Source organism: Natator depressus, chromosome 2 (genome assembly GCF_965152275.1).
Source record: "Natator depressus isolate rNatDep1 chromosome 2, rNatDep2.hap1, whole genome shotgun sequence".
In the NCBI taxonomy this organism is placed as follows: domain Eukaryota; kingdom Metazoa; phylum Chordata; order Testudines; family Cheloniidae; genus Natator; species Natator depressus.
In genome coordinates this window covers 263,600,374-263,613,954 of record NC_134235.1, presented here as the reverse complement: position 1 = coordinate 263,613,954, position 13,581 = coordinate 263,600,374, and the positions used below count along the sequence as shown (strand labels likewise).

At 70.4% G+C, this 13,581-nt stretch overlaps 1 protein-coding gene across 1 annotated transcript in view; it reads right to left on the bottom strand.

The window, feature by feature from the left end:
* LOC141981967 (SCO-spondin-like) overlaps positions 1-13,581 on the bottom strand; it is a 122,936-nt gene that overhangs the window by 14,946 nt on the left and 94,409 nt on the right. Inside the window, exons 80-95 of the mRNA XM_074943582.1 lie at positions 13,286-13,446; positions 12,123-12,343; positions 11,217-11,258; positions 10,556-10,723; positions 9,743-9,952; positions 8,562-8,729; positions 7,484-7,615; positions 6,884-7,124; positions 6,143-6,295; positions 5,818-5,864; positions 5,549-5,719; positions 5,305-5,475; positions 4,452-4,610; positions 3,305-3,435; positions 2,031-2,155; positions 1,797-1,843 (exon numbers count right to left, since the gene is read on the bottom strand). Of these exons, the coding sequence (XP_074799683.1) occupies positions 1,797-1,843; positions 2,031-2,155; positions 3,305-3,435; positions 4,452-4,610; positions 5,305-5,475; positions 5,549-5,719; positions 5,818-5,864; positions 6,143-6,295; positions 6,884-7,124; positions 7,484-7,615; positions 8,562-8,729; positions 9,743-9,952; positions 10,556-10,723; positions 11,217-11,258; positions 12,123-12,343; positions 13,286-13,446 (2,347 nt within the window). The remainder of the gene's footprint in view (positions 1-1,796; positions 1,844-2,030; positions 2,156-3,304; positions 3,436-4,451; positions 4,611-5,304; positions 5,476-5,548; positions 5,720-5,817; positions 5,865-6,142; positions 6,296-6,883; positions 7,125-7,483; positions 7,616-8,561; positions 8,730-9,742; positions 9,953-10,555; positions 10,724-11,216; positions 11,259-12,122; positions 12,344-13,285; positions 13,447-13,581) is intronic.

Sequence of the window (13,581 nt, the reverse complement as noted above, 5' to 3'; positions counted from 1 at the left end):
TGGCAGGCTGGCTGGGGGGGCAGGTATCGGGGATAGGGTCTGGCTGGTACAGGGGTTGGGTATAGGGGTGCAGGGGCAGGCTGGCTGGGGGGGCAGGGGGTGGTATCGGGGATAGAGGCTGGCTGGGGGCCAGGCTGGATGGGGGTGCAGGGGCTGGGTATCGGGGTGCAGGGGCAGACTCGCTGGGGTGGCGGGGGGGATAGGGGCTGGCTGGGGCACAGACTGGCTGGGAGGTGCAGGGGGTGGGTATCGACAGGGGGGCAGGCTGGCGTGGGGGGGGCAGGGAATGGGTACCGGGGATAGGGGTGACTGGAGGTGGCAGGCTGGCTGGGAGGTGCAGGGGTTGGGTATCAGGGATAGGGACTAGCTGGGGGTAGCAGGCTGGCTGGGGGGCAGGGGGTGGGTATCGGTGATAGGGGTGGCTGGGGGTGGCAGGCTGGCTGGGGTGAGGTGGTGGTGGGTATCGGGAATAGGGGTGGCTGGAGGGCAGGGGGTGGGTATCAGGGGTCCAGGCTAGTTGGGGGTGGCAGGCTGGCAGGTACAGGGGGTGGGTATAGGGGTGCAGGGGCAGGCTGGCTGGGGGGGCACGGGGTGGGTATCGGGGGTAGGGCTGGCTGGGGGTGGCAGGCTGGCTGGGAGGTGCAGGGGTGGGTATTGGGGTGCAGAGGCAGCCTGGCTGGGGTGGCAGGGGGTGGGTAACGGGGGTAGGCCTGGCTGGGGGTGGCAGGCTGGCTGGGGTGGGGTGGGGGTGGGTATTGGGAATAGGGGTGGCAGGCTGGCTGGGGGGCAGGGGGTGGGTATAGGGGTGCAGGGGCAGGCTGGCTGGGGGGGCTCGGGGTGGGTATCGGGGGTAGGGCTGGCTGGGATGGCAGGCTGGCTGGGAGGTGCAGGGGTGGGTATCGGGGTGCAGGGGCAGGCTGGCTGGGGTGGCAGGGGGTGGGTATCAGGGGTCCAGGCTAGTTGGGGGTGGCAGGCTGGCAGGTACAGGGGGTGGGTATAGGGGTGCAGGGGCAGGCTGGCTGGGGGGGCACGGGGTGGGTATCGGGGGTAGGGCTGGCTGGGGGTGGCAGGCTGGCTGGGAGGTGCAGGGGTGGGTATCGGGGTGCAGAGGCAGCCTGGCTGGGGTGGCAGGGGGTGGGTAACGGGGGTAGGCCTGGCTGGGGGTGGCAGGCTGGCTGGGGTGGGGTGGGGGTGGGTATTGGGAATAGGGGTGGCAGGCTGGCTGGGGGGCAGGGGGTGGGTATAGGGGTGCAGGGGCAGGCTGGCTGGGGGGGCTCGGGGTGGGTATCGGGGGTAGGGCTGGCTGGGATGGCAGGCTGGCTGGGAGGTGCAGGGGTGGGTATCGGGGTGCAGGGGCAGGCTGGCTGGGGTGGCAGGGGGTGGGTATCGGGGATAGGGCTGGCTGAGGGGCAGGCTGGCTGGCAGGTACAGGGGGTGGGTATCGGGGTGCAGGGGCAGGCTGGCTGGGGGAGCAGGGGGTGGGTATCGGGGGTAGGGCTGGCTGGGGGTGGCAGGCTGGCAGGTGCAGGGGTTGGGTATGGGGGTGCAGGGGCAGGCTGGCTGGGGAGCAGGGGGTGGATTCAACAGGGGGGCAGGCTGGCTCCCCCACTCCAGAAATCTCAAAAGGGCCCTGCCCTGGTGCCAGGGGACGGAGCGAGCGGGGCCCGGAGCCGTCCAGGGTCCATCCGGCTCAGTCCTGTCTCGGGCCGACAGTGCCACCCCCACAGATCTACCCCTGGGGAGGTTGCTCCTGGCGCCCCCCTGGTGCCCGTGGGTGGGCGGGGGAAGGTACTTACCCTGGCAGCTCTGGCTGCTGCACTGCAGCGCCCCCTCCTGGCACACGCTGCAGAGACAAACCGGCTGGTTAGTGCCCGTCGCACCCACGGTCCTGCTGCCGGCCCCGCCTGGCGACCCCCTGCTGCACAGAGCAGCCACCCGCCCTGGGCTGGCCTGGTGCCCCCTGCCAGGCCGGGGAACGTGCCATGCCCCCAGGCCCCCCGCGGTCCGGCCCCACGGCCCCAGGCACTCACCACTCTTTGCAGCCGATGAGCACGGTGTCCCCTGCCGCCAGGTACACGGGCCCCTCGCCCGGGCGCAGATGGAGGCAGCCGCACTGTGAGGGGGGCACGCAGGCTCCCCTCTGCTCCACCAGGCCCTGCCGGGGCACAGGAGCAGGGGTGAGAGGGGGCAAAGCCCCGGGTCCAGCCGGGCCGCCCTGAGGAGCAGTTGCCCCAGCCCATTGCCCTGGGCTCTGCCCAGCGCAGCGGTAGATACCCCAGGGAGGGTGCTGGCCCCAGTGCCCACACCCAGCTGGGTCCAGCCCACTGCCAGGGGGCACCCGGCCCCGACTGTCTCACTGGATGCCCCCGTGCCTTCCCACGAACCCTGCCCCCCTCGGGATCTCTGCCCTGCCCCCTGTCTTCCCCCAGTGCCCATCCCCACCACCCCTCCACACCTGTACCCAGTGCCCTGCCCCTCTCGGGGTCTGTGCCCTGCCCCCCATCGTTCCCTCAGTGCCCCTCCCCATGATCCGTACCCAGTGCCCTGCCCCCCTCGGGGTCTGTGCCCTGCCCCCCGTCGTTCCCTCAGTGCCCCTCCCCAAGATCTGTACCCAGCGCCCTGCCCCCCTCGAGGTCTGTTCCTTGCCCCCAGGTATCTGGGCACTGGCAGGGCTGGGAGGAGCAGGGAGCTGCCCCTGCCGAGGCCTCACCGCCTCCCTGCAGCTCCGCCATGGCAATCGGGGATCTGCTGCGTGGGGGCCAAGCACTGGCCCTGCTGGCCCAGAAAGCTGCCCATGGCCCTGCCCCACGCTGGTGCCTTTGAGAGGCAGGAGCCTGCCACGGGGACATGCCCTGCTGACCAGCTGGGCTAGGCGCGCCCTGCAGCTGGAGGGCCGAGAGCCCCAGTACGGGCCACCCCCTTGCTCAGGACTGGCTATGCCTCCTCTGAAGACTGCGACGTTGTCCTGCAGCAGTGAGTCCCTCCAGTTACCAGCGCCTGCCAGGCAGGGCTGGCTGGGATCGCTCCCCCTGCCCTCTCCTGCTGAGAGCCCCCCAATGTACCCCTGCCCCTCCGCGCCCCTCTCCTGCTGAGAGCCCCCTGCACCTCCCAAGACGCCTCTGCCCCTCCACGCCCCTCTCCTGCTGAGAGCCCCTCGCACCTCCCAAGACGCCTCTGCCCCTCCACGCCCCTCACCTGCTGAGATCCCCCCGCACCTCCCAAGACGCCTCTGCCCCTCCACGCCCCTCTCCTGCTGAAAGCCCCTCACACCTCCCAACACGCCCCTGCACCCCACACCCCTCACCTGCGGGCAGTAGCAGCCGGGCAGGCACAGCGAGATGTCTGTGCACAGCTCCTGGTACTGCAGCGTGGAGCACAGGCTGGCGCAGGGGACCCCGCACTCCCGGAACTCGAAGGGAGGCTCACAGCTGGCCTCTGCGGGGCAGGGGCACAGGGTCACCCCCAGCACACGGCTTGCCAGCCGAGGAGGGGAGGGGGCTGCCCGCCTGGCCTGCAGCATTACAGCTACCCGGGTGTCCGACGGCCCCACGGCCAGGTACCTGGCGGGGGGGCTCAGGGCAGGGCGAGGGGCCAGAGGGGACCCACCATGAGGAGGGGTGAACAAATGGCTCTGGGTGCCCCGAGGGGGTGCTCTCCCCTCTACGGGAGACGCTGCAGCCTCAGAAAGGGCAGTCCCAGGGGTGCCCGGGCACCAGCGCGGGGGGTGGGGGTGAGGACAGTGCCGGAGGGGGGAGTCCCCTGGGCTCGGGAGTGGGGAGGGCAGGGTCCATCCTGCAGGAGGCGCTCTCTGACCAGAGCAGGGGAGGGGCACCAACCGCGGGCGTGAGTGCAGAATTCCTGCTGGGCTCCACCCCCAGGGTCCCTGCCCCAGCCCAGCCCACCCCACCGGGCTCCCTTCCATTGTCCTTGCCCCGGCTCCCTACACCGGGCTCCCTCCCAGGGTCCCTGCCCCACCCCGCCCGGCCCCACCGGGCTCCCTTCCATTGTCCTTGCCCCGGCTCCCCACACCGGGCTCCCTGCCAGGGTCCCTGCCCCAGCCCACCCCGCCCCACCGGGCTCCCTTCCATTGTCCCTGCCCCGGCTCCCCACACCGGGCTCCCTCCCAGGGTCCCTGCCCCAGCCCACCCCGCCCCACTGGGCTCCCTTCCATTGTCCCTGCCCCGGCTCCCCACACCGGGCTCCCTCCCAGGGTCCCTGCCCCAGCCCACCCCGCCCCACCGGGCTCCCTTCCATTGTCCTTGCCCCGGCTCCTCACACCGGGCTCCCTCCCAGGGTCCCTGCTCCAGCCCACCCCGCCCCACCGGGCTCCCTTCCATTGTCCCTGCCCCGGCTCCCCACACGGGGCTCCCTGCCCCAGTTCCCCCCCCCGCCCCCCACGGCTGCCCCCCAGGGTCCCTGCCCAGCCAGTCGTGCCCCGGCCCCGCCCTCACCCGAGCACGGGGAAGCGTTGCAGGTGCGGAACTCGCCGTCCAGCCCCACGCACAGCGCCCCGTGGGGGCCCGGGCCCAGCTGGTTCCGGTAGCGCTGCTGCACCAGGAAGCTGCACGAGCACTGGGTCCACGGCGTCCAGGGGCTCCAGGAGCAGTCGCCTGGGGCAGAGGAGAGGGGCACAGCATGGCAGCCTGGCACGTGCCCCCGAGCCCCGCCCAGCCCCCAGTGGCCATGGGGGGCTGGGCACTGGCCTGGGACCGGGGCACGGCAGCTGCTGCCAGACCCTCCCGGTGGGGAGCCAGAGAAGGGACCGTGAGTCCAGGAGAGCCAGGACAGCTGCGTCTGGTCCTGGCTCCTAACTGACTCTGGCCAGGCCCCCTTCCCTCAGCCCCTGCCTCAGTTGCCCCCTCAGCCAGGAAGTGCTCTGGGGGCAGGGAAGAAGAGCCCGATGTGTGCCTCAGTTTCCCCTATACTGTGCCCAGCTGCCCGGGGGCGGAAGGGACGAAGTTTGCTCTGAGAGCAGGTTAAGAGATGGGGGGGTGGGGCGTCACTGAGCAGGCTGAGCCATGGGGGGAAGCAGGAGGGCTGGAGCTGCATCTCGGAGGCAGGGAGGCCGCATGGCTGGCCCTGGAGGGGACCCTGGGGGGTCGGGCGCACTGTGGGGGCTCCTCCAAGGCCAGCCCTGACCCCGTGGATCCGACACTCCCACGAGCTCCTGTTCATGCAGGGCACCCCGCCCCGAGCAGGCCAGATGGGGGTACCACTGCAGGCTGAGCGCACGCTCCTTCGGGGCTGGACACCACCCCCGCTGTCTCCAGCGCAGCCCCTCTCGCCCCCAGGGGATGCCCCTACCTTCACAGGGCCGCAGGTAGCAGGGCTCCACCTCCTGGCGGGCGCTGTCATTGCAGGGGGTGCCGGGACCCTCGGGGCTGGGGCAGGCGCACGTCCCCGTCCGCGTGGCCAGGCCGGTGCCACAGGAGCGTGAGCAGGGGCTCCAGGCCGACCAGTCACATCGCTCGGCCGCTGCGGGAGGGGACAGGGTCAGCAGGGGCGCGGGCTCCGGGTCCCCTGCCCAGCCCAGGCGGGCGCCACTTACCTGGGCAGGGCCGGGCAGCGCAGCCCTGGGCCTCGGCCTCGGGGCCGGCGCAGTCCGAGCCGTTGTTGCGCGGAGGCGGGTTGATGCAGGCCCTGGTGCGGACGTGGGTGCCGTTGCCACAGGTCACGGGGCAGTCGGACCAGGGAGACCAGGGCGTCCAGGAGCCGTGCACTGGGGGGAGACGGGCAGGGTTAGCACGGCGGAGGGGGTTCGCCTCGGTGGGAGGGAGTAGGGGGCAGGGTGCCGGGAGCTCTGGGAGGGGCACTCACCCGCACATGCGATGTCCTGGCAGTAGATGCCCTCCGGAGTGCAGATACTAGAGGGAAGGGGCAGACAGATGGGTCAGGGCAGATGGGGTGGGGTCCCCCGGGTGGTGCTGAGTTCTCATGCCCAGCCCAAACGCCCACACCCTCAGGAATCGCCCCTTGGGGAGGCAGGGCAGGGTCAGCCCCACTGTACCCGTGGGCAGGGACTGGCGCACGGCCACCCAGCTCGGAGCCCCGGTGCCCCGGCTCCCACTGAGTCCCAGCGAACACTCGGGCCCCTTGGCAGGAGGGCGCGCGGCTGGTATGGCTGCCCCCCCGGGGCACTGACCATTGCTGGCACTCGCCCAGCAGCCAGGTGTCCCCCAGGCGTCTCTCCCAGCCCTGGTGCGGGCACAGGGCGGGGCAGGGCCCCTGGGGGCAGGGCCGGGTCTGCAGCTGCTCCTTCTGGCACTCCCTGGCCCAGGAGCCCGACGTGGCCGTCCTGGAAAGGAAGGGAGAGGGGAGAGCGTGAGATGGGCCCAGCGAGCCCACGGGGGCAGGGGCTGGCCGTGCCCTGGGCGCCCAGGGGAATGGCACTCAGCACTGGAGCACCCCCAGCCAGCAGCCCCAGCCCCGCCCCCCAGCACCCCCTGCTACCCCACCACACCCCCTGCTGGGAGCACCCTGCCCCACCCCCACGGTGCCCCCTGCTGGTATCTCCCCTATCCCCAGCACCCCACTGCCACCCCACAGCACCCCCTGCTGGGAGCTCCCCCCCAGCCAGCACCCTGCCCCAACCCCACGGTGCCCCCAGCCAGCAGCCCCACCCCCACCCTACAGCACCCCCTCCTGAGAGCCCCCCCCCCAAGACAGCACTCCTGCCCTCTCCCCCCAGCACTCCCTCCCGGGAGCTCCCCCCCGGCCAGCGCTCTCACCCCTTCCCATAGTGCCCCCTGCTGAGATCTCCCCCCAGCCAGCGCCCTGCCCCACTCCCCACAGCGCCCCCTGCTGGGATAGGCTGGGGCTGGAGCTCCCGCAGCCTGGGGTCTCCTGTCCCGCGAGCAGGGAAGCCCTGGGCGGGGCCCCTCACCTGAACCGGGTTTGCAGCCCGTCCCCACAGGTGACGCTGCACTGGGACCAGCTGGACCAGTGGCTCCAGTCGCACTGGCTGGGGGGGCAGGTGCGGCGGGTGCAGAGCAGCCGCCCCTCGGAACAGGTGCAGTTGTTGCAGCCGTCGTGGCGCAGGCCGCCTGGCACCCAGCTGTGCCCCTGGGCGTCGGTGCACTCGCAGTGCTGCGGGGAGACGCAGGCGCCGTCCTGCTCCAGGGTCCCTGCGCGGGGACGGGGGACACGGTCACGCCGGAGACCCTGCCCCGGGCACGGCGGGAGGGCTCTGCTGGGCACCACCAGAACTTCTCCGGGGTGCCATAGACCCCGCACGCCTCCCAGAGTCGCCGTGACCCCTGCTTTCGGCACGGAGGAGCCGAGTCCTAGGTCCCATCTGGAGACTTGGCACCCTGGCAAAGGGCCCCCGGCTATGCAGGCCCTTGGGGACCCTGGGGTTCTCGAGAGGATGGGCTCTGGCCAGCCCTGCAGAGGAGGAGTCCCAGGGGGTGAATAACACCAAAGCAGCGGTCCCCCAGCCCCTCAGAGTGCCCTCTCGCCCCAGCCTCCTGCACAGGGCACCCACCGTCTGGGCAGCGGCAGCCGGGCTCACATGCCTCCCCGTCCTGGCACGTGATGCCTTCCTGCAGGTCCCAGCAATGGCGTGGGCATCTGTTGGCGCAGTCCACCATGGCCATGGCAGGCGGGCATCCCTCCTCTGGGGTGCAATGGGGACAGGTTATCCCAGGGCTGGGGAGGTGACCCCTCCCTGCAGCCCCACAGATGCAGCCCCTCACCTGGGCAGGGCTGGGCAATGAGAGCCGGGGGGAGAGGCAGGGCTAGAGGGGCACCGGGTCTGACCCGGGTGGCAGGAAGGGGAGGGGCAGGGCTAGAGGGGCCCCAGGTTTGATCTGGGTGGTAGGGCAGGGGTGGGGCCCCGGGTCTGATCTGGGTGGCAGAGCTGGGAAGGGGCCCCGGGTCTGATCTGGGTGGCAGGGCTGGGAAGGGGCCCCGGGTCTGATCCGGGTGGCAGGGCGGGATTGGGCGGAGACCAGTCACGTAGTGTCTCTGCCCCTAACAATGCCAAACGCTCCATAGTCCTCTCCGAGCTCGAAGGTCCCTCCCCTGGTATTGCTCCCCCCCCACCCCGAGTGCCCTCTGGTGCCCCCACCTTTGGGGGCTGCAGTGTGAAGCACAGCACCTGCCCCTTCCCTGCTCCGGGAGTGGAGCCTGGCTGCACAGCCCAGCTCTGGGGCTACCATGGGGTGTGCCAGGCCAGGTGCCATGTGCCAGCTGGCAGTACTGGGCAGCAGGGGGCAGGGCAGGGCGAGCCCCCTAAGTGCACCAGCCAGGTGTGTGGGGCTTCCCACCTGAGATCCCACTACCCTGCACTGGCCCTGCATGCCCCCAGGCCGTGCCCCCAACTGCACTCGGCCAGCGCCAAGTGTCCCCTGGGCCTGGCGGCTCAGCGCCGGGAGCGCCGGGTGGCAGGCCGTGCGCCCTGCTCACTCTGCCTATGACGGGCACTGGAGGGACGGGGAGCCTCCTTCCCAGCTCCCAGGGCCCCTCCCTCCATGGCCCCCGTCCAGCCAGGCGCCAGCCTCCCAGTGCAGAAGGCCTGGGGCGCCCCTTCCCCAGCCCCCCGCACTCCCCGTGCTCCCTACCGCAGGGCCGGGGATTGCAGACGCGCCCCTGGTACTTCTCCCCTGGGCAGTGGGACCCTCCGTTCTTGGGCGGGGGGCTGGTGCAGGTGCGAGTGCGCACGGAGCGGCCCCCCCCGCAGGTGCGGTCACACCATGACCATGGGCTCCACTTGGACCAGGCTCCAGCCACTGGCTCGCGGAGACGCCAACAGGCATGGCGGGGGGAGAGACGGGGGAGGGGAGAACAGCCGTTAACGCCAGACGCAGCCCGGCCCCCAGCCGCGGGCACAGGGCTCTGCCCAGGCCCCATCACGAGGCCCGGCCGACCCTCCCAGCTCACGCCAGGCTGCCCTGGGCCAAACCCTCCCCTGGGGCTGGGCACTGGCTGCGGGCGCATCCCAGAGGGGAAGAGCCGGCGGCAGTGTCCAAGTGTGGCACCATCAGCGAGGCGGGGGTGCTCTGGGTGCCCACTGTGCCTGGGGCTGTGGACGTGTGTGACGAAGTGGGACTGTTCTTAATGTTTCCTCTGAATAGTGTGGGGGTGCCTCAGTTTCCCCTAGGCAGTTCTTAAGTATCTAGGGGGTGGGGTGAGGGTGTATGACCATTGCAGAGCCCTAGAGGGCAGGTGTGTTCAGGGGTCTGGACACAGAGAATGGCCGACGCCCTGTTTCCTGGCCACTGATGGCCTGGTCCCTTCCCCCCTGCAAGGTGAGAGCTAAAGGGTTGGAGAACAAAGGAATCAGGTGCCCTCCTGGCCCGGGAAAGGGACAGAGCCCAGAGGAGGGGGGGCTGGAGGGAGTTTAAGTTTGGGGCTGGGTGGAGGAATGCAGGGAACCCCAAGGCTGGGGCCTAAGCTCCCTGCCCCCCAGAAGGACTTGACTAAGCGGTCCTGCGGGTACCCACAAGCTCTGTTTTAGACTGTGTTCCTGTTGTCCAATAAACCTTCCGTTTTACCGGCTGGCTGAGAGTCACGGTGAATCCCAGGAAGAGGGGTGCAGGGCCCGGACTCCCCCACACTCTGTGACAGCGTGTCACAGCCAGCGGGCAGGGAGGGGTTAATCTCCTGGCTCCACCATTCCATGTGAGGTGCAGCCGAGGGGCGCGACACGGGGCACTGAGGGGCTCGGAGGGCCAGTGCGCCCCTGGGCGAGGCAGCCGGCCTGGGGCAGCGACGCCAGCGTCCCCCGTGCCCACGGCCCTACCTTTGCAGGCCTGCAGGTTGCAGAAGCGCCGCTCGGTGTTTGCGGTCAGGATGCCCTGGCACCAGAGCCCCCGCTCGCCGGGGGGGTGGTAGGTGCGCAGACGTCGCTGCTGGCCCACGCCGCAGCTGCGGGAACACTCGCTCCATGGCGCCCACGGGGTCCAGCTGCAGTTCCTGCCGGCGCACTCCTCACCCAGGCACGGGGGCGCATCTGCAGGGCACGGAGCAGAGATGCGGTGAGTCCACCGGGGTGTCGCTCCGCAGGGGAGGAGGGAGCTCGGGCTGGGTGAGCGGGGGCCTGGGGTGGGGTGAGCTGGGGGGTTTGGATGGGCTGAGCCAGAAGGCAGGGTAAGCTGGGGGGCAGGGAGGGGGAGCTCAGGGCGATCTGTGGGTGATCCTGTGGGGGCTGGACAGGGCGAGCTGGGGGGGCAGGGGGCGAGCTGGGGGGGTCCCTGCAGGGAGTTCAGGGCACTTGGGGCGATGGTGCACTCGTCACCCTGGAGGCAGCCCCTGTTCTCTGCCCAGCTGTCCAGCCCCAGGGATCCCACGCTGCCCTGGCACTGGCCTGCTACCCAGGGCTGCTGGTCGGTGCCCCAGCTCCTCGCCCGTCACTCGTGGCCCTTCGAGGGACTCTCCTAGCTGGGCAGCGCATGGACCGCGGCTGAGGTGCACCCGCACCCCACACCCAGCCAGGCCAGTGCACTGCAGCCCTGTCCTGCCCGTGGGGTGAGGGGGCGGCTCGGATCCCTTGGCCCCCCGCCCGGTATCTCACTGTGCACCGGGGCAGGTTACACGCCCGGTCTGGATGCCTCACCTGTGCACTGGGGCAGGTTACATGCCTGCTCCTGGAACGACTCCCCGGTGCAGTTGGCTCCTCCCCCACAGACCCGGGTCCGGGTTTTCCTGGCTGGGAACTCGGGATCGGTGCAGGTTTTGGAGCAGGGGGTCCAGGGGGACCAGAGGCTGAAGCCCTCCTCATAGCCTGGAGCGTAGGGGAAGGGGGCAGTAGGGGTTAACTCACCGCTCGTGGCCTCAAACCGCTTCCAGACTCCACCCCTCGGGGGAGCAGGAACGCAGCCCTGCTACAGGGGGAAACTGAGGCCCAGAGGGGAAGGGACTTACCCAAGGTCACAGAGAGCCAATGGCAGGTCTGGGGTAGAACCCAGGAGTCCTTGATTCCCCCACCCCCCACTTGAACCACTAGACCCCACTGCCCTCCCAGACCTGGAGCCCAGCACGGGGTCCGTCCACTCGACGCAGGCTGCGGGCGAGGGGTGCCAGGTGACTTGTGCCCCTTCCGCCTGCAGGGTCAGCGGACGGGCTGCAGCCTCGCCAGGCGGTGGAGCCTGGTGCACTCTCCCCTTCCTGGGGAAGCATGGCCCGCAGGCTAGGCTCCAGCTCTGACCCCCATGTTTGTAACAGCCCTGCCCGCCCGCCCCGAGCAGGCCCCTGGGAGCCCCCGCCTCTCCCCTCACCTGGCACACTGGAGACAGGCTCCTTCGTGGGACCAGGCGCCACTGGGGAGGGCAGAAGAAAGAAGGGAGAGTTACGGGGCTGCCAGCTTCCTCGCATGCCCGCTGCCAGGCTGGGCTGGCCCGCAGGAGCTCTGCCAGCAGCACCAGCCCCCCAGCTCACCGGCGCAGCCAGAGAAGGGTGGCGAGGGCCCGGCTCACGGCCATGAGAACCCCAGGGGAGGCGATGTCTGCGAGCCAAGGGCCCGGGGCCCAGTGGGAGGCGCAGGTGAAGTCGGTGGGGGGATGTTCATGGCTAACGACAGCCATCGGATGGAGCTGAGTCCGACGCTGCCGCCTGGAAACAGCGTGAGTTCTGCCTGGCGGAGGGAGTGACCCTGGGCCCAGCCGGCCCGCGGACGGGGCGGGTTCTCACACCCGGCTCTCTCTACCAGAGCCGCTGCAGCTAAGCCAGCTGCAGGTTCTCCGGCACTTGGCGCCTGTGAGCCGTGCCTGAAAAGCCAAGGGGCCCGTGTGGCCCTTGCTGTGCTCTCCGGGCAGGCCTGCTGAGCGCCACGGCATGGCAGCAGAGCGGACAGTGCTTCCCCCGGCCTGAGAGCTGCTTGCTCGCCAGGTGGGGGCTCTAACGCTCCCACGTCGGGACCCCTCTGGGCAGTGCCCAACATTCACAGGCCAGAGCCTCCAGGAGGGTAAGCCAGTGCTAGCTGGAGCTGGTCCATCCAGAGCCGGCAGCAGCGAGGGGTCTGCCGGGCCGGCGCTGACCCCCAGGGAACCCGTGGAGCGAGCTAACTGCCAGTGGCATGGAGGGGCAGCTGGACACGGCCAGCCCTGCCTGTCTCGCCCGCCCCCACGAGGAATCCGGGGGCACAGGGGAGAGTGGGTCTGCAGAGCCCCCAGGTGCCCACTCACCAGGGCAGTCAGGTGTCTGGCAGTACTTGATGTCAGTCCGAGGGCCCACGCAGTCCTTCCCTCCGTTGGCAGGAGGGGGGCTGGTGCAGCCCCGTGCCCTGGTCATGTGCCCCAACCCCCCGCAGCTCACGGAGCAGGGTGTCCAGGGGCTCCAGGGCGCGAAGCCGCCATCCAGCGGGCACCGGGTGAAGGAGCAATTCAGCTGGCCGTTGTGGCAGGTGCTAGAAGGAAACGGCCAGGAGAGGTCAGAACGGCCCGGCACGGGCAGGGTCCGAACAATCAGGAGAGGGCAGGCCCTGGCAGGGGAGGGTGTAGCAGAGACGCAGGTCCCGAGCGCAGCCCATGGGTGGATGGGCCCACTGCAGAGCCGGGGAGGCAGAGCAGTAAGGCCCTGCAGCCAAGGAAGGGGCAGTTCAGGGCACGGCCCGGGCGGAGCAGCAGATGTTCCCGGGATGGCTCAAGTCCAGAAAGGCGGTAGTGGGGCCTTGCCGAGCTCCGGCCCAGCCCACTCTCTAGGGCCGCCCCACACACAGCGCTCACACCCCAGAACTGTACACGGCCCCAGAACAAGCGCTGGGTGGATGGGGTTAGGCTGGTAGCTCCCAGCATTGAGACCCTGTAAATTCCCTTCTAAGCCAGCCAGGTTCCAGAAGCACAAGCCCTGCACGGCCCCACATTCTGCAATGGGGCTTGCAGGTCCCACGCAGCCGCCAGGATGGGACGCAGCCGGTCCCTGGGGAGAGGGATGCACCCGGAGAGCTCAGCTGGTCGCCCTCCTGGGGCCTGTTCCCGGCTCTCGCTGGCTGCTCAGCACATTGTCACAGGCCCCGGGTGTAGGTGGCTCCGTGGGATCAGGCTGGCCGTGCTGCCAGCCACGGGCCACGCTCCCAGCCACGGGCCACCCTGTTCCCCATCCCAGTCCTGGGGGAGGCGCGTGGGGTTCGGCTCAGCCCCCCGCGGAGCAGGGTTTCCTTGCTCTGACTGATCTGGGAGGAGCAGCTCTCAAACCAGCGCTGGGGGCGGGAGGAGGGAAAAGGGCCACACCCAGACACTGGTGCCCTGGAGCGCCGGCTAGGCCCGGTCCAGCCCCCCTGCAGAGCCAGAGCCGCAACGGCAGACACAGCCCCGCAGCCGGGGTGGGGCCGTCGTGCTGGCGGACTCACCAGGTGCTGCAGGCGGAGCGGATGGTGTCGCGGGGCTGCACCTCCTGGCCCAGAGAGACCCAGCGGCCCTGGGCGGTGAGCACGGCCGCGAGGGCGCTGGCGTTTGCCGAATGGTTCTGGAGCTTCTGCAGGGTCTCCTCGGTGACCAGGCAGGGGCACTCCTGCACGGGAGGCAAAAACGGCGGTGGTCGCTTCAGGGGTAGGCGCCCCTCCGGCATGGAGAACACAGGGACTGGGCCTCTGCCCTGCCACGGGCTAATGCTGGTGGACGGGCACCTGAGAGCAGCCGCAGCCAC